Consider the following 18,738-nt stretch of genomic DNA (forward strand, 5'->3'; position numbering starts at 1 on the left):
GGAAAAATAGCACCAGCAGGCAGGTATAAATAACACAATAGAGCCACCCAATAGTCCCCCAGGGACTGGGTATCGTCAATAACAATATCAAGATGTCCCTAAAGGAATCATTCGTATAAGAGCTTAAATATTTGTTAGTGTCATATCCATGAACACTTAATTTGTAAAAATCACAGGAGCTTAATGACAACTACAATTTATCAAAAAGATCAAACTTTAATACATATATTTTTTATCAATTGTTCTTGGGCAACTTAAACTACCAGTCATTTCCAAAAGATATTGTGTGGTAGTACATAGTACACCATTCGCATTACACATGGATTTTATAATCAACCATGTTCAGGTGGTTATTGCACAGACTAAATGAGTCTACAAAAACAAATATGGATATTTCAGCAAAAATGGTGTTCATGCGTCGGCAGTTATGTCACAGGTACAGTTTGTGGCCTCCTCCAACCTTTGTGTTACCAGCTGCTAGAACCTATGTAGTTGGAGCATTCCTACAATACGTGGAAGACCGTTTCTCTCTGCCTGAAGATCCAAAGACATACCTCTGTCTCGGCTCTCCTTATTTTGTGCTACATTGTTCTGCTGTAGTAAATCATATGCAAGATTTTCAGCTGCACAAGTCCGAATCTGGCTTTTATGGCTGCCTCCTGTGGGAGCTGCTCCGCCGCCAAGAGACCAAATGTTGTGTTGTCATTTCCCTCTTAAAACATTTGCCAGTTCTATTTGGGTATTGACCATAATTGTCTTCTATATAAGGGATATGGCTTTAGCAGTAAATTGCCCATCTTACAACCTCCTCTCTAGAGGGGAGTCCTCTTGTGTCTCTTAATCTGCTGGAATCCTAGATCGTAAGGCGTGAAGTATTTGAATGTTAGGGTTGGGGCCATATCTTAGTCTGTCTGGAGGTGTTCAACTAGGACATTTCCATTTGCATCCCCTACCTGTTCTAGTGATATGCAATTAAGTCCCACTTCATGAAACCTTATAATGTAGCCTCAACCTTGTTCCCATCCATAGGGGGGTCTTTTTTTCTCATTGCATTTTCCTGGTTAGTTTGTGCTGTGCTATGACTACTGGGTCTATAGCCAGAAGTAAGACCCTCTGGCTTTTTCCCCATAAAGGGAATGCAGGTATCCCCTCATGCCTTGAGTGAACCTATCTAGTCTGAAAGGAGGCTTGTCCGTTGCGGCATAGGCCCTTCAATTAACCACACAGATGTGTGCTGCGTTGTAGTTTTTACTGACATTGGATGATGCTTTTCCACCATCATATGTGGAACACAGTAAGGTGTGCAGTGCGATCTGGGGTATGCCTCTTAACACCCAGAGTAACGTCTATAGGCAGTGATCTACTTTAGGGGAAGTTCTGCAATATGTAGATGAACCTGGGCAGCGCCATCATTTTGAAGATCGCTGCCGTCCCATTAGTGAGATTGGGGGTATGCCAGCCCATTATATGCATCTCCAGTTTGGTCAGCTAAGGGACTAAATTGTCCTCATAATGTGCGCGGTTATCCCTAGTGATATACAGGCCCAAGTATTTAAAGTAATAAAATATAATATAGCAAAAATGGGGCAACCCTGTGTCCCTCAGAACCTGGGTATGTATATAATAGGCTGCAATAGTTCTGCCTGGGAGAACCGAATTGCTTTGAAAAAGTAAAGCTAAAAGTTAAATTAAAGAGAACCTGGAAGAGTTGCTTGATACCTATTAAATAAGTATGTCAAGTATAGCATTTACATTGGTTAAATCATGAAACTCATATCAAATAGCATTGGAACATATATCGAATGACTTTGGAACACTGATTGAAGCAAAACACCTACAAGTATATGCTTTGCAAAAGACTCCTCTTTTATATCAATTTAAGCTTCAGTCAATATTTACAAGTAATCAGAAGTCTGTCCTTACAAGAAATACTGAAAAAGGTGACTCCCAGTCCCCCAGAAGCAATGCGTACCGTCCGCTGTCATCTGTCCCTGTTTGTGTGTGGTAAAAGGGAACAATGTTCTTTAGTAATATTGCTCCTCCTGTTGTGAAGCCAGAGTACCTTGTTTCTCAACCCCCCCTGTATAAAGACATTGCTGTTTTGGGTTACATCAAGACTCTAGAGACAAGCCCTCTCTTAATTGTGTTCCCCAACCTGTTGACGTTCCATGTCATGAGTCAGTGCATTAGTCATCCTAATCTGCACCTGGACATGCAATTGAGCTCGTTGGCCACATGTGCCAATTCAACATCATGTGTCCTGGGTAATAATCAAACAATAACATAACCCCAATCCCCCGCCTACCTTACAATACTATAATTTCCAAACTAACCACCTCCGCAACGCATGATACGTCTGTTGCCTCTGCATAATAAACAACTGTCACTTAAAGTATGGTTTCCAGAATGAGGTAGGGCTATCGGAGGCAACTCCTCCCTGTTCTTCTGGTACAATGGATGTTGCAGCAGAGTTGTGTGAAAAGCCAAGTTATTCTTGTTCTGTCATATCTGCCGCAGGGTGAGCTTCAATGTTCTCTGTCACTAATGAATGGGCTATTTGAATAATATTCTGGAGATACAGGGCTCTCAAGGTCATTTGGCATGGCTGCCTGTATCCAGTCCTTACCTGGGAACTACATTGTGCTGCTTCTTTACAAACTTCAAAGTTTATTCTTGTAAGTTGCTCTTCTGCAGTCCTAACCTGGCAAAAAACTGTACCCTCTGCCAGTCTGGAAAGGTAGGCATGTCCTCGCGCTCAGCTGTCTATATTGTCTCAAGTGAAGTATAAGCACAGCTACATGATTTCATTAACACAGTCACAGCAACAAAAGTATATTCCTTGACTCATCACTGACCTTAAAAAAATTAAATTAAAAAAAAGGCTTTCCAAATATGCTACCTATGCCCAATCAGTCAGACATTGCTATAGTCACACCTGCCAGTCACCCACAACACCAAAATGGTGCCCACTTAGACCACATCAAAAGTCAGCATCTTCCAACCAACCATTTCAATATGGTGTAACATGTCACTCTGCTATGAAGCAAAATATAATGTTCGAGGCATGTGGGCTGCTGAATTCATATCTGTGCATAGATTGCCGCCTATTGTTGGGTCCGGATGATTGCACTTTGTTGTCTTGGAAGAGTCTTCGAAGTATCACAAGATAGGTGACTCCTCCCCTGGACTACAGTGCACATGGGCATCTTCTCCATCCTCAGATTGTTTTTTTCTGCCATTGGGTTCGGATGCTAACTCGTATACTCCCAACTTTGGAATCGAAAACAAAACTTTTCTAAAGGCCTTCGACTTCGACGGTATTGTTCTCGTTCGGTACCTCTCTACTCGATCCAGCCTTTCATCTCGAATCGGTCGTCGACGCGGGCCGTTGGGCCTTTTCGACGCCACGTGAGCCGACCGTCGATGGAAAGAAGCCCGTTTAAAAGGTGCCCACAATGCCACTCTAAGTGTATGCAACATGTGCCTTTCCCCAGACCATAAGGAAGAAACCTGCCCAGCCTGCGCCCAGTTTCGATCGAAGAAAACTATACGAAACAGACGGGCCGCTAGGCAAGAAATGCAACGACAGGCACCGGAACCGGACAACATCTTCGATGATGACCAGGATCTACCGGAAGCTCCAGATTCGGACCTAGAAATCGTCACCGTCGAGGACTACTCTGACTCCGATGACGAGATCCCACCTGGGCAATCGTGAGTACCCTGCCCCAGACACCAATTAGCCCGTTACCAAAGGCTCCGGTCGAGGCATCGCCAAAAGGCCTTAGCCAAGATCATAAAGTTTCGCCAGCCCTGCCATCCGGCTCGGCTCCGAAATCGTAACCGAAACCTTCAGAGACCCCAGGGCCCAGTACCATCGTCCCGAAGAAGGTTCCAGAGCCAAAGAAGTTTGTCGACCCGAAGGCTGTCGATCCGAAAAAGGCCGTACAGCCAAAGAGCTTCGAGTCAAAGAAGACTGTCAACCCCAAAAAGGCCGTTCAGCCAAAAACTGTCGACCCCAAAAAGGTACTCGAACCGAACAAAGGCACGCAGCCGAAGGGCGCCGAACCAAAAAAGGTCGTAGACCCGAACAAGCCTACTGTTCGAAATCCGTCGACCCCGCAAAGGGTGCCGTACTGAAGCCTGTAGCAAGGCCTGAAAAACCTGTCGACCCAAAGATAACTGCTCCAAAGACACCAGTCGATCCAAAAAAGAACATCGACTCGAAAAAGGACACTCATCCAAAAAAGTCTACGGAGCACAAAAAACGCGTCGAACCGAAAGTTCCGGTCGACCCAAAGACACTGGTCGACCCGAAAAAAGGGCCCGAACCGAAAAAATCCAACAAAACACCAAAGTAGTCGGAAAAACCAGGTGGTACCAACCCAAAAAAGTCTAACACTCAACCCAGGACTATAGAGGAACAACTCTTCCACCCAGATCCATCAGACGACCAGGCAAAGATATATATTAATCCAGAGACTGGTAAAGTTACCATCCTGCATAGGAAAGAGAGGCCTTTGGCGCTCCTGCCTCTATTCCATTGAAGAAAAAGGACTTTGGGACTTCTCCCTCTAAACTGATTCACAGACTTTATTCGACAATTAAGTCATAAAAGTATACATACATATATTACACCAATAAAGATAAAGACATTAAAATCCATACAATAAATATATATATTTTTTTGAAGTATTAAACTAGAGTAGACTGTCGAATTACAGTTTAAAAAGCATATAAAACTATTTCATAAACATACATTAGTACAGGGGAATGTTGTGCAACGTTCACAAGTGTTGGCCCATAAGTGCAAGGACAGATACAATTTGGTCTTCACATTTTTACCGCTAAGTATTTTGTGCGGATTCCCTCTAAACTCTTCATCCCTTTTCAGCCTATCATGCCTACTACACCTTTTGTTCCCTACTCTCCTTATTCTCCTTCTCACCACGGGGACAATGAGGGTAACATGGGGGATGAGCCCCAGCCTCAATATGATTTCCCACAAGTTCCTCAACCACAAGAGGAACCATCGGAGGAGCCAACTGACCCTTACAACACCCATCCCATCCCTGATGTACCCTCTTATCCTATTAAGCCGTCACCTACTGATGACACCGTAGTCTTCAATCAACTCATAGACTGGGCAGCACAATTCCACAATGTTGACATTCATAATGACCCTGTTGAGGAAGACTTATTTGACACCTTCCCTACTTCAGAAAAAAGTGTCAGAACACTTCCCATGTTAAAGAGGGTTCTAAAACATGCACCTGACATATTTAAGGATACAGCCAGGGCACGGGTAATCAATCCCAGAATAGGAAAGAAGTATACGGCAGCTCCTACAGACCCTACTTACATCAAAGGGCAGTTACCACTAGACTCACTGGTAGTGGCTAATGCACGTAAAAGGGCCAACTCCCAAACAGGGGAAGCACCTCACCCCGATAAAGAGTCAAAAATACTGGAGGCATCAGGCAAAAGGGTAGCAGCACAAGCTTCCAACTCATGGAGAATTGCTAATACACAAGCCCTACTGGCTCGTTACGACAGGGCGCACTATGATCAGCTCGAAAGCCTAATGCAACACCTACCTGAGCCTTTTAAAGCACAAGCTGATGACCTCATACAGGAGGGAAAATTCATAACAAACGCCTCCATCAAATGTGCACTTGACGCAGCAGACACCGCAGCTAGGTCAATTAACACGAGCGTCTTACTATGCAGACATGCATGGCTGCGTATTTCTGGTTTTAAAAATGAGGTGCAGTCCACCATTCTTAACCAACCTGTCAATCAGGATTTTCTATTTGGCCCTGCTGTCGACACCATTTTGGATAAAATGAAAAAAAGACACAAACCGCAAAATCAATGGGGGCATTGCAATTTCAGCAACATACAGGCTCCTTTCGACGCTCCTCATACAGAGCAACTACACGAGGAAATACCTTGCAAACATCTGCCTCATACAAAAGTAACACACAAGGTTCCTTCAACAAAAACACAAACAGAGGAGGTTATAGGGGCAACAATAATAAGGGAAGAGGACGTGGAGGCAATAACACCAGAGCTTCCACTGCCACAAAACAGTGACTTCATCACGCTTCCTCCAGACCACCTAACACCGGTCGGAGGCAGACTCCAACAGTTCCTACCTGTCTGGAACGCAATTACCACAGACAGGTGGGTGAGAAAAATGATCCCGTTTGGTTATTGCCTAGAACTGAATTCTACACCACCAAACATACCACCCAGACATCGTCCTATGTCCACGGAACACATCACCCTTCTACAACAAGAGGTGAAATGCATGCTGGAAAAGGGGGCCATAGAGCAAGTCCCTTTCCACCAGCAAGGGACAGGAGTATACTCCCTACACTTCCTTATTCCCAAGAAGGACGGTTTCCTCAGACCAATATTGGACCTCAGACCCCTAAATCAATATATACTATCGGAGCACTTCCATATGATCACACTACAACAAGTGCTCCCGTTGCTACAACAAGATTTCCTTGCAACACTGGACCTCAAAGATGCGTATTTTCACATACCCATCCATCCAGCCCACAGAAAATACCTCAGGTTCACAATAGAAGGTCAACACTACTAATTCAAGGTTTTGCCCTTCGGGGTTACCACGGCTCCAAGAGTGTTTACAAAATGCTTAGCGACAGTGGCAGCACATCTCAGAAGGCAACACGTCCATGTGTACCCTTATCTGGATGATTGACTAATACAAGCAAAATCGTACCAACAGTGTGCAGCACACACGTCTCAAACAATTCAGTTGCTACACAGCCTAGGCTTTTCAATCACCTACACAAAATCGCATCTGCAACCATCCCACATACAGCAATACCTGGGAGCCACCATAAACACCTCAGCGGCAAAGGCATATCCAAACTCAGCAAGGATAGCCAGTATGCAGATACTCATTCGCAAATTCCTGCCACAACACTCTACCAGCTCAAGTCTTTATGCAGCTCATAGGCCTAATGGCATCCTGCATATTCATTGTCCCCCATGCCAGACTTCAAATGCGCCCATTACAGGAATGCCTAGCACGGCAATGGAACCAGGCTCAAGGACAACTAAAAGACCTAGTGTTGGTAGACAGTCACACTCGCAACTCTTTGCAGTGGTGGAACCCACAAAACCTTTCCAAGGGGCGACTGTTCCAAGAGCCGGTTCCACAACTAGTACTAACAGCGGACGCATCACTGACTGGCTGGGGAGCCCATCTCCTTCAATACACAGTACAAGGGCTCTGGACAACCAAACAGAAAAAGCTGCATATTAATCAACTAGAATTGCTAGCGATATTCCTAGCCCTAAAAGCATTTCAGAAATACTTGTACAACAAGACGGTGTTGATTCGGACGGACAACATGACCGCAATGTACTATATCCAGAAACGGGGAGAAACGCACTCCCCACAGCTGTCCCATCTGGCACAAAGCATATGGAAGTGGGCGATTCCCAAAAACATTTTTCTCCTAGCAGAACACCTTCAGGCAAGGACAATCAGATTGCCGACCTGCTCAGCAGGCACAGCCAACAACTACACGAATGGGAGATTCACCCCCAAGTTCTCAAGTCATTCTTCAAAGAGTGGGGTCACCCAGAAATAGACCTGTTTGCCACAAAAGAAAACTCCAAATGCCAGTACTTTGCCGCCCGATTCCCACATCCGTTGTCACAGGGCAATGCGATATGGATGAACTGGCCAGGCAGATTTGCGTACGCTTTTCCCCCAGCACCGCTGATCCCGCTGGTGGCACGCAAACTGCAGCAACACTCACTCACTCACGCTAATCCTAGTTGCTCCCACATGGGCGAGACAAACGTGGTACACAATGTTCCTGGAACTTTCAGTAGTTCCTCATCAAAGACTCTGCCTTGCACCCCATCTTCTAACTCAGAACCATGGAGAAATCAGACACCAAGATCCCAATCAGATGAACCTAGCGATCTGGCTCCTGAGGTCTTAGAGTTTGTATACATTAGCTTGCCCCCAGATTGCATGAACATCATTAGGGAGGCAAGGCGACCAACCACACGAGCGTGCTATGCAGCTAAATGGAAGAGATTTGTTATTTACTGCAACAATAACCAAATCAACCCTTTAGACGCTTCCATACAAAACATTGTGTTACCTGCTGCATCTACAAAGATGTAACTTAGCATACTCTTCTATACGACTACACCTCGCAGCTATAGCAGCAAACCGTCAAAACAGGCAACACCTTTCACTGTTTAAAGTACCAGCAATCAAAGCCTTCATGGAGGGTTTAAAAAGGGTGATCCCTCCAAGGCACCCCCCTTCCCCATTCTGGAATCTAAATATAGTACTTACCAGACTTATGGGCCCTCCTTTCGACACTACACTCATGCGAACTACAATTCCTAACGTGGAAGGTTGCATTCTTGGTTGCCATTACCTCACTCAGAAGAGTGAGCGAATTACAAGCACTAACAATTCATGAACCTTTCATGCAGGTACATGCCAACAGGGTGATTCTTAAAACCAACCCAAAGGTTATGCCTAAGGTCGTATCCAATTTCCATATCAATCAGTCAATAGAACTGCCAGTTTTCTTTCAAAATCCACAGTCAGTAGCTGAGAGAGCCCTACACACATTAGATGTAAAAAGAGCTCTACTTTATTATGTGGACAGAACAAAAATCATTTAGAAAAACAAAACTATTTGTTGCTTTTGCACCACAACACAAAGGAAATCCTATTTCAAAGTCAAGAATAGCCAGATGGATAGTTAAATGCATTCAAATATGTTATCAAAAGGCAAAACGCACTTTAACTGTCCCCCCAAGAGCACACTCTACAAGGAAAATGGGGGCATCCATGGCTTTCCTAGGAAATATTCCTCTTGAAGATATCTGTAAGGCAGCCACATGGACCACCATACACACTTTCACAAAACACTACTGTGTAGACGTACCAGCAAAACAGCAAGCTGCTGTAGGCCAGGCTGTCCTCAAAACTCTTTTTCAAACTGCTGCAGCTGGCACAGGTAAGCACCGCTAGAGGAGATACTGCTATACAGTCTATGCACAGATACGAATTCAGCAGCCCACATGCCTCGAACGGAATATGCTACTTACCAGTATGCATCTGTTCTTGGCATGTAGGGCTGCTGACATTCATATCGCACGCCCTCCTCAACCGGTGCCTGTCGCAGCTGCATTATTACCTCTGGCATGGCCATCTCTTTCTTTACTTATCTCCATCTCTGGTACAATGGCGAAAAACAACCAGAGGATGGAGAAGATGCCCATGCGCACTGTAGTCCAGGGGAGGAGTCACCTATCTTGTGATAATTCGAAGACTCTTCCAAGACAACAAAGTGCTATCATCCGGACCCAACACTAGGCGGCGATCTATGCACAGATATGAATGTCAGCAGCCCTACATGCCAAGAACAGATGCATACTGGTAAGTAGCATATTCCTACAGTAAAACGCAATATGAGCTTTCATGCATCAGAGAAAATGCGACAAAGTTCGTGTTGGGAGAACCTGTCCCCAGGCCTTCTCGTGTGACACACCTAACACACACACACACACACACGCACACGCACACACACATACACATACACAAACACACACTGCAATCTACAATTTTAACAGATTACTCAATAACACACTTATGCTAAGGGAAGTTATTAATTATTGTGAATTGCAATGCATTCCAGACTATTCTATTGCTTCATCAGGAGGATGCTTTCGACTGTTCATAAATGCAATTTATTCTTCATTTCAAACCATTAATCAGCTAACCTTAGTCTCTTGTTTGTGGATCGATCATTACGAATTTGGACTGTTCAGAGTTATTGAACCAACACAGTTGGTGTAATATTAATGCCCCTTCCCCATTTCATGACTGTTAGAAAAGCAAAGGTTGAAGTCTCGATCCCTGTCAGATAATTGCTTAAATGCCTTCTCACTAAACATTGTAGTTTGACAACCTTCTCTACCTAAGGAAACAAAAATAATCAGTTTTCCTTTATACCATTTATACCATTCCGATGTCAAGTGCCTATTAGTTGAATCTTGAAAAGTTTTGTTTGTTATAAATGCATTTCTCAGTCTTCACCTCTAATCAAATATTTGACTACTTCTTGGATCTGGACGCTTTTTTGTCTGTGTCCTAAATGATGGTAATGTAACACATTTGGTGTTTTCATCTAGTTGGTCCTCATGTTTTTTATCTTCTCTTAACCTTATCTTTACATTGAATTTTACCCACACATCCAAGCCAGCAATGGCATTTAATCAAATATGTACAGTGATCCATACTGATTGAGGTTGAAGATAAGTGGAATTTTATTTGCCATTCTTCGATGAAGACCGGTATTTTGTTTGATTTTGCCGTGGCGCTGTGCACATTTGAAGAGTGAAGTTTACCTTTGTTCTTATTAGTAAGCAAAGTCTGTCTTAATGTAGCAACTCATGTCTACTGTACCTAAAACATATTTTAGGTTCAGACTTCTTTGGAATTCAAGAGTAAAGCTTTCTTTGAAAAACATTTTCAGGTATCCTCTATTTTCAACAAAATCCAGTGTTTATTGCTTTGTAAGCTGTTTAAATATTACATAATTCACTTTAAATATTTGCTCACATAATTTATCAGATGTCTTTCATTCATCTAATTTTACTAATCATTCTTTAGTAATATTCTTTTCCCACTTTTTGGCAAATTCCAACCACTTCAGGATATCCTCCAAGAAAGATTTTTTCTTTCATCCTCATTTGCTCTTCCAGAAAGTGAGATTCTTTAGAGAGGATACTTTGAATATGGCGTCACAATGTTGCTGACCTTTGTGGGATTGAGTGGGTTTGTGCACTCACTAGACCTGGTGAATGGGGTCACTAACTGCCGCTAACGGAGTTATCTCGGCCGCTGAATGGTGATACATGGGGCACACAGGAGAAGTTTATAGGTGCAAGTTCAGATCAGTCTCAAGTACACACGTGCGGTTCGGGGGGCAGGGTTGATTTGATATTTTTCAGTTTTGTATTCCTGTTGAGATGTAAATACACTTGAAGCAACTGCCGGTTTTCTGCTATGACGATGATCTACCGGTTTGTTGGCAAATGCTAATGTTCTCCTGGTTTGGTACTTGGGTCCTCCCAAGATACAGGGTTTCAGAGGATTGTTGAATGAACAGAGTACACGATTTCTGAAGGCATCATGAACAAATATTATTGAAATGTATCTGAATTCCTTCCTCGGACATGGAGTATTGTTAATGTATGCTAGATGTGGTTCTGCTAGATATGCCAGTGAATCAAAAATGTAATAAAGATATTTACACAAAAAAAAATTAGAACTTGTCAAGCTGATTCCCAGTTGGTTGATAGTGGTGTGTCTGTGCTTTGATTTGGATGCTTCCTTTCCTGTGTTTATTTAGCATCAGGATACATTTTAAGTTATTTGCCACACTTTATAAATGTGGTAACATAACATCACTTGTTTGCCAAAAATGTTAACTCTGCTCTCAGCTTTCCCTTTTAAATGTTGGGAAGAAATTGTGGCTCAAGTGCATATTGCTGCTGTGACAGTACTAGTGGCAGGGGAGCTGTACCACCAAGTGAGGAGTCAAACCAACACCTAGCTGGAAGATGTGCACAAGACTCCACTGACTGACTTGTGTATGGAGGTTCCCTCAGTGGATTCGGTCGGGCAGCTGCCACTATATTGAGGCTGCCAATCTGACTTAATAAAGCATCACCAGGGGTAGAGGAGCTATAGAGATGGTATCATAGCAAAGCAGGGGATGAGAATTGAACATCCATGAAGTGACTGGTAGCTGTAGGATACCTCGCTCCCCAACCCCTCCATTTTTGAAGGGACAAAGAGGTTTTCCCTTTTCACCACTTCTGTTGGGTTTCTCTTTTAGCTATTGCTGCCCATCTTGATTCTGCATTTGTTTGAACCTTTTCACTGGCATATATTGTGCATGCTATTGAGTCCCATAGATGCGGTTCCAACCTAACCTAAATTGAACATCACATTTAGGTCTGGTGTAGAGGGCCATTTGTTGCCCCCAGTAATGTGAACACTCCCACGTGTGGACAATCTGATTTCACCTGCTGTTTTGTGGTTAGAGGCTCCTAAAGGGTTGTACGTTCAAGGGTAGTGGCAAACACTACAGCGGTTACTAATCCACTACTAATCTTGACTCCTTTCATAAGCATTGAGAAATTGTGTAACCAGCTGGGTTGTTCACTAATTTTATCCTGAACTTCAGGACCACTGCTGTTGGAGTCTAAGTATATTTTTGGTCTGACCTTAACTTACTGAGCCTACCCTTTCCGACTCAAGCAAAATACCACTGACCTAGTTTGTGTCCTGAGCCTTAGGCTCAGTGGGGTTTTGTTGACTCTATTTGCAGGAAATGTTGCTGTCTGATTTCTGTCCCACTTAGGTCTCCAACTTTGCATCCAGAGTCAATCACTCAATACAGAGTGATCACATTCCACCAGAAACTGCCTGTCACCTCTGCCCCTTTGGCTGAGTTTGTTTACAATCATTAAAGTAAAATCTACCTAATAAGTATCCCTAGTATCTAGCCCTAGACCTATTTTGCAGTAAAAAGCATAATGGTGCTCAGCAAGGGTGTGGAAAGTATAGTGCAGCTAGCAATGCAATACAGTAGTTTTCTTACAGGATAACATTAGCATTAGGCCCATGTTTTGTAGCACCTTGTGCTTAAGCATTTTGTAATGAACTAGGTTCCAATTGGGTTGCAGTAGTTGTGCTAGCTTTGAGATGCAAGTGGTAAACAATGGAACCCTTTTCAAATACTAATTAGTAGGCTCTTGACTGTCGCCCCTGATTTCCAGAGTAGGCAAAGGAAAGATATCATGTGCTCAGCTTGAACCTAATGCCTGTGGAGGATAAGAAAATAGGTGAAGAAGCGGGCCCACACTGGGCCAACATCTTTAAAGGGTGACAGAAACTAGAATTTTGAATGGCAGTTTTGAATGGCAGGTATTGGTATCCTGACTTTGCTGGACCACAAAAAATGGAGAGCCCAATAGGGCTATGAAGCTGCTGGGATGATTTTGGGGGATGCCAAAACACTGGCCTCTTTCTTGAGAGGTGGTCAAATAACGAAGCTTGCAGATTGGGCTGAGGCTTAAATGAAGGTGAATTGTCCATTAAGTGGGGGCTTTGCATATGGTTTTACAAGATGAACTTGTTTTTCTTAATGTTTGACATGTATAGTTGCATTGCCATAAAAAGCGTACACCTGCCTGATTCGGAGGTTTTTACTAAATGTTATGAGGATATATGCACTAAATCACTGCACGGCTGAGCAGCTTTTTGTGACGCTTCATCTTTGAATTCAGCATTACCACTTGTCTATCTTGTTGACATAATCACAATTAACATGTGTACTGGTCTCTCCTTGGTTCCTTCCTTTTTGTCAGAAACTCCATGAGCTGGTTGTGCCATTGCTAATTCACCTGCAGCAGAGCATAGGACAGATGACCAGCCCATATTCTTCTGCTGAGTGCCGCAAGGAACTGTATCGACTTCTGCTCAGTCTTCTGCTGGCGCCCAACCCACGTTTACCACCACCTCTTCACTGTGCCGTCCGTCTTTTTAGCCTTGGCCAGGCTGAGAAGAATACAGAGGTAAGACCGTGATTATCTCCTTCCCACTGGTTTGTACCTCCATAGCCTTCACTGATTTCTGTCCGCAGGCATGCGCTGCCCTATTAGTGGTTGCTTCTCACCTGAAAGGGTACACTGGCCTAGCCAACTAAAGAACTGCTGCTTTAGTTTTCTTCACTGTAGCACAAGTGCAGGATTGCTGTTCTTGAATAGCTTACACATAAATCCGTAATGTGATCTTCATCAGGAATAAAGAGTTGCATCTTTGTCCAGACATTGGGGCACTATTTGCACAGCATGCCCTAGAGCAGAGGTCTTCAAACTTTTGGATGCCGAGACCCCCTGTCTACATTTTCAGGCGTAAGGACCCCCTCCTGACAAAAATTTCTAAACCCTGTGTGGGTGACAAGAGTACCCAAGTGACTGCACGGTGAGCGATGCAACAGTGTGAGAGTAGGGTAAAAGGAGTGGCTGCAGAATGAGTGAGGTGACCATATGAATTTGGGTTCGGCTGTAAGTGCAGAGTGGGGCAAATTAATGCATGGTTAGTGATGGCCTTGTTTGAGTGAGCTACAGATTGAGCAGTGAGGGGGGTGAGGTGAGTGAAGTGTCACATGAGTGCAGGGTGAGTAGTGTGCTCATGTGACTGCAGGGTGAGGTACAGGGTGAATAACGCAAGCGCATTGTTAGTGCAGAGTGATCACTGTGAGTGCAGGGTGAGCGGGTGAATGTTGTGAGTGCATGGGGATCAGTGTGAGTGCATTGTGATCACTGTGAGTGCAGGGTGAGCGGGTGAATGGTGTGAGTGCATGGTGACCAGTATGAGTGCATTGTGATCACTGTTTGTGCAGGGTGGGCGGGTGAATGGTATCAGTGCAGGGTGAGCGAGTGAGTGATGTGAGTGCATTGTGATCAGTGTGAGTGCATGGTGATCAGTGTGAGTGCAGGGTGAGTGGGTGATCAGTGGGAGTGCATTGTGATCAGTGGGAGTGCATGGTGATCAGTGTGAGTGCAGGGTGAGCGGGTGAATGGTCTGAGTGCATTGTGATCAGTGTGAGTGCATTGTGATCAGTGTGAGTGCATTGTGATCAGTGTGAGTGCATTGTGATCAGTGTGAGAGCATTGTGATCAGTGTGAGAGCATTGTGATCACTATTAGTGCACCGTGATCAGTATGAGTGCAGGGCGAGCGTGAAAGTGAAGGCGAGAATGAGGAGTGAGTTTTCTGAATGCTGGGTGCATTCCCAGAAACTTGAAGCTTAGGGTTTCAGATATAAGTTAAACTATTGCTATAATGGCATTAATCAGGGATCGAGGGTGGAGGAAATAAATATTGTGCTGATACCGCTCATTATTTTGATGGCCCACAAATAAGCAGACACCTAAAGCTGTATTTTTAGCACTTATCTGTGGATACTTAGAACAGCAAATATAAATAGAAAGCACTTTTAATTGTGTTCTAGGGCTGCCTCAATGATCCATGACTGATAATTAAAGAGAACAAAGACAGAAAAGTCACAAAGCTAATTAATACATACTTTTTTATTTATAACTCTATTTAGTGTCAAGAGCAGGTCTCTGCTGGCTCTTTAAACAACACACCGCAGGCATTTTTCTTTTGGCTACCCAACTTTATATTTCTTTTCATTAAATGCATTCTCACACTACAGCAGTAAGTGTAAAAATACAAATGTAAGGAATAGAGTGGGGGCCCAGCGGGTACTGGAACCATTAAAAAAACTAAGCCTAGCTAGCCAGTTAACAAAAGGCATGTAAATATGCAAATGGTCTTTAAAGACCTGTGAAAAGCTCAGGCGGCCGGAGATAAGACTCCAGACACCTCCCAGCCGAGCCCCCAGCAGCGCGAGCTGCACTGCAGCAGCCTGGGCTGAGAGACATTACGGGGAAGGAGGGGGGCTGAAGCTATGGGCCTGGGCAGAAGTGTGAAGGGAATGCGCGACCCCCTTCCTATCACTCCACGGCCCCCCTGGGGTCGTGCCCCACAGTTTGAAGACCTCTGCCATAGAGCCATCAAAACAAGGGGTCAGTGGAAATTTCCATAAGAACAAGGATCAACCTCAATCAGTTTCACTCCTACTCATTGACAAATCATAGTGATATTTCACAGTACAGTGACACTATTGACAGCCCTAAACAGAGGGATTGACACTGCCAACCAGCACACTAGTGTGACCTGCTGATCACATGGCCATTTGTTGAGCAAAAATCAGGAAATACTAGGTAGTTTGGAAAGGCAGTCACTACTGTGCATATTCTTGCGGATGTGGCACAAAGGTGCCAGTCATTTCAGGATTCATTTACTCTTAATTCTCAGAGGCTCATCTTGCTGTTGAGTATATTAGGCAGTTCAAATAGCAAAAGTTTCCAAGTTGGGGCTGAGAGTATCTTGCAAGCGCCCATTACAATCTACCTACAGGGCCACTCTGTCCTAATCTCCACTGACTTTCTGCCACAGAGCTACATTGCCCCCAATACTCGCTGTTGTTCACCCAAAAGAAACCTGTCCTAGAATGACTCACTGTCCATCCACAGGACTTCACTCTTTTATATAGCGTAAACGCGACCTGAAGGGTTCGGAGTGCTTTACATGAGCATCAGTTGCATTACATTACAGACTGGTACTTTCATTTTGTTAGGCATAGGGAGATTAAGTGATTTGCCCAGAATAGCAGGATGTTGAGCATCCCTGCCAAGACTTGAACCTGGTTCCCCAGCTTGAGGCTCAACTGCTCTAGCAGTTGGGCGACAGACTTTGTGGGCTTGGTTTCCTCTGTATTTCTTCTAATTAGTGGGCAGAATAGGATTATTTGTTCTTTCAATTACATTTTTATGGTGTCATTATTTGTGAAATTTGTGAAGCTGAAATAGAAAAAGAGATCTGTCTGACAGTCTCAATCTGCCCATCATAGCATAGAAAAACTCCAAACCAGCTTCCAGTCGCTTGACTCTCGCAGAATATAGAATGCCAATCTGCCACCAAATTCTGCTTGCTGAAAATATTTTCAGCCTTCACTGTTATATACCTGTCAAGACATAATTACCAAAAATACACCAGCATCCTCAATAAAGTTCTCCAAGCCAGATAATTTAACATACCTCAGAGATGTTGTCAAAAGAATGCAGCACCTTAACCTTCCCCTGGTCTAGCTGTTGACTACAAAGGAGACCTCTAAGAGCTGCGGGCAGTTGCTACAACAGTTCAGTACCTGTTCTTGACCACCTTCCTTGTTAAGATAATTCCCACACTTGCCCCCACCCCCATCCATCCTAGACGACTGGTGCCTAATGTAAGAACTGATATGGCACCAAACACTGCACATCCGTTACTGGTTTTCATGAGATACAGCTCACCTCTAGATCGCCATGCTGAAATCTTCGAAAATCTGAACATTATCCACGTAGGAGAGCCCTTTTCTGATACAGGTGCCCTTCATACATTGAAAGGCACTGTAGCGAAGCGTGCTTGGGCAGATCACCAATATTGAGGAGAAGAGGAGCCCCATAATCCTGCAAAGTGTTGTAAAGGTATCTGGTGCTGAAGGATGGCCTTTGACTAATCCTTTCTGATGATCATGCTTTATTCTAGGTTGGAATTTATGACTTACCCCCCTGCCCCCCTCCTCAACCCCCCAGAAAAAAAGCCAATATTCTGTTAACAGCACCTGCTCCAATTTCTCCCTTTTTATAAAGCCCAGCTGCTGGAGCAGGTTCACTGTTGGGGCAAGTTGGACTAACAGGCTTTGAGGGCTTTGCTCCATAAACAAAATATTCTCCATGTAAACCATTAACCTCAACCCTCTGGATCAGAAGATCTTTGTAACCGGCTTCAGGCTTTTTCAGTTAAGCACCAGGAGGCAAGAGCAATCTGATAAGGAAGGCTTGGAATTTGGTTGCTACGCAAGTATTGCAGAAACTTGCTGTGCAGAGGAGAAGATGGATGTGGTCTTTCTAAAGGATACTTTTATTTGAGGATTCATCACCTGTAGAACAACCCCAGGTGTCAGACTGGATCTGGAAATTTTAAAGTAACTAAGTTGTTGGTAAGACTCAGTTGGTGCCAGAAGTGACATCAGATAGCGCCTCCATGGCCATATACCACCCGCTGCATTGGCACAAAAGTCTGGGTTTAAACACTGTAGATGCCCGTGCTGGTTTCTTTTGTGTTTGGAGTTCGACCATGCCCCTAAATCATGCTCTTCATGCCTCAGTGTGCATTCCAAGGCTATCCAGGAGCGGGAGGTCAAACTTTTGATGGCCCAAGCATAGGATGACTGTTTATTTCGAAGACATTCCTGACCCAGTTCCTGCTCTCCATTGTCATCTTCCGGCAAGAAGAAGAGCAAGCACAGTAGAAAGGAGAAAAAACGCTCTAGGGGTAAGTTTCCCCTTCGGCCTCAGTCTCCCAACAGGAGCTTCATCCTCAAAACCGGAGTTGGTCAACATAACTCCAGAGGATCCTCAGTGCAGCTCTGGTTTTCACTTGGACCCTGCTCTGGTCCTGGCTCTCCCTGAGTTCCAGATGCCAGGAGCAGACCTGGCAGACTTTCACAATGCGATGAACTGTATTCTCAAAGGCCTCGGCGGCATCTGATGCACCTTTGGGCCTAGTGGACCCACTGTGTCTGCCACTTTTTATGCCTTTTTAACCAATGCCTTGTGGCGCCGTTCCATCAGTCGCTGTCCTCGCCATATTGCTTTGATCCCAAGTCCCGCTTCTCGGCACAACAGCCAATTCAGTGGACGTGTTAAACCCACCTCCACCACCAAATTCAACACTACTGCTGCGGCCACCTCTAGCCCCAGATACTGCGATGCAACCTGACATCAAGCCTCAGGTTCACTCTTGTAGAGAGGCCCAAAGACTACTGGAAGACGAAAATGATAGGTCACACCTCCAAGAACATTTTGCAACAGACTGATCCTGTGAGGTACTTCCCTGTAGGTTTACCGGCCTTAAGATCCCCTGGGATTCCAAGGCCTGTCTTCAACCAGTGGGTTAGATGCATTGCTAGAGCTAGCTAGGGGCTGTCCACTGGACTACCAACACCGGATGTCCTATCCTTGCATGAGG

General features: G+C 44.4%; 1 protein-coding gene across 3 annotated transcripts in view; it reads left to right on the forward strand.

Moving 5' to 3' along the window:
• Positions 1-18,738, forward strand: part of PELP1 (proline, glutamate and leucine rich protein 1) — a 314,814-nt gene that overhangs the window by 271,009 nt on the left and 25,067 nt on the right. For all 3 annotated transcript variants that reach the window (XM_086945906.1, XM_086945907.1, XM_086945905.1), the window contains exon 15: positions 13,462-13,668. In XM_086945906.1, the coding sequence (XP_086802032.1) occupies positions 13,462-13,668 (207 nt within the window). The remainder of the gene's footprint in view (positions 1-13,461; positions 13,669-18,738) is intronic.

Source organism: Lissotriton vulgaris, chromosome 12 (genome assembly GCF_964263255.1).
Source record: "Lissotriton vulgaris chromosome 12, aLisVul1.2, whole genome shotgun sequence".
Taxonomy (NCBI): Eukaryota; Metazoa; Chordata; class Amphibia; order Caudata; family Salamandridae; genus Lissotriton; species Lissotriton vulgaris.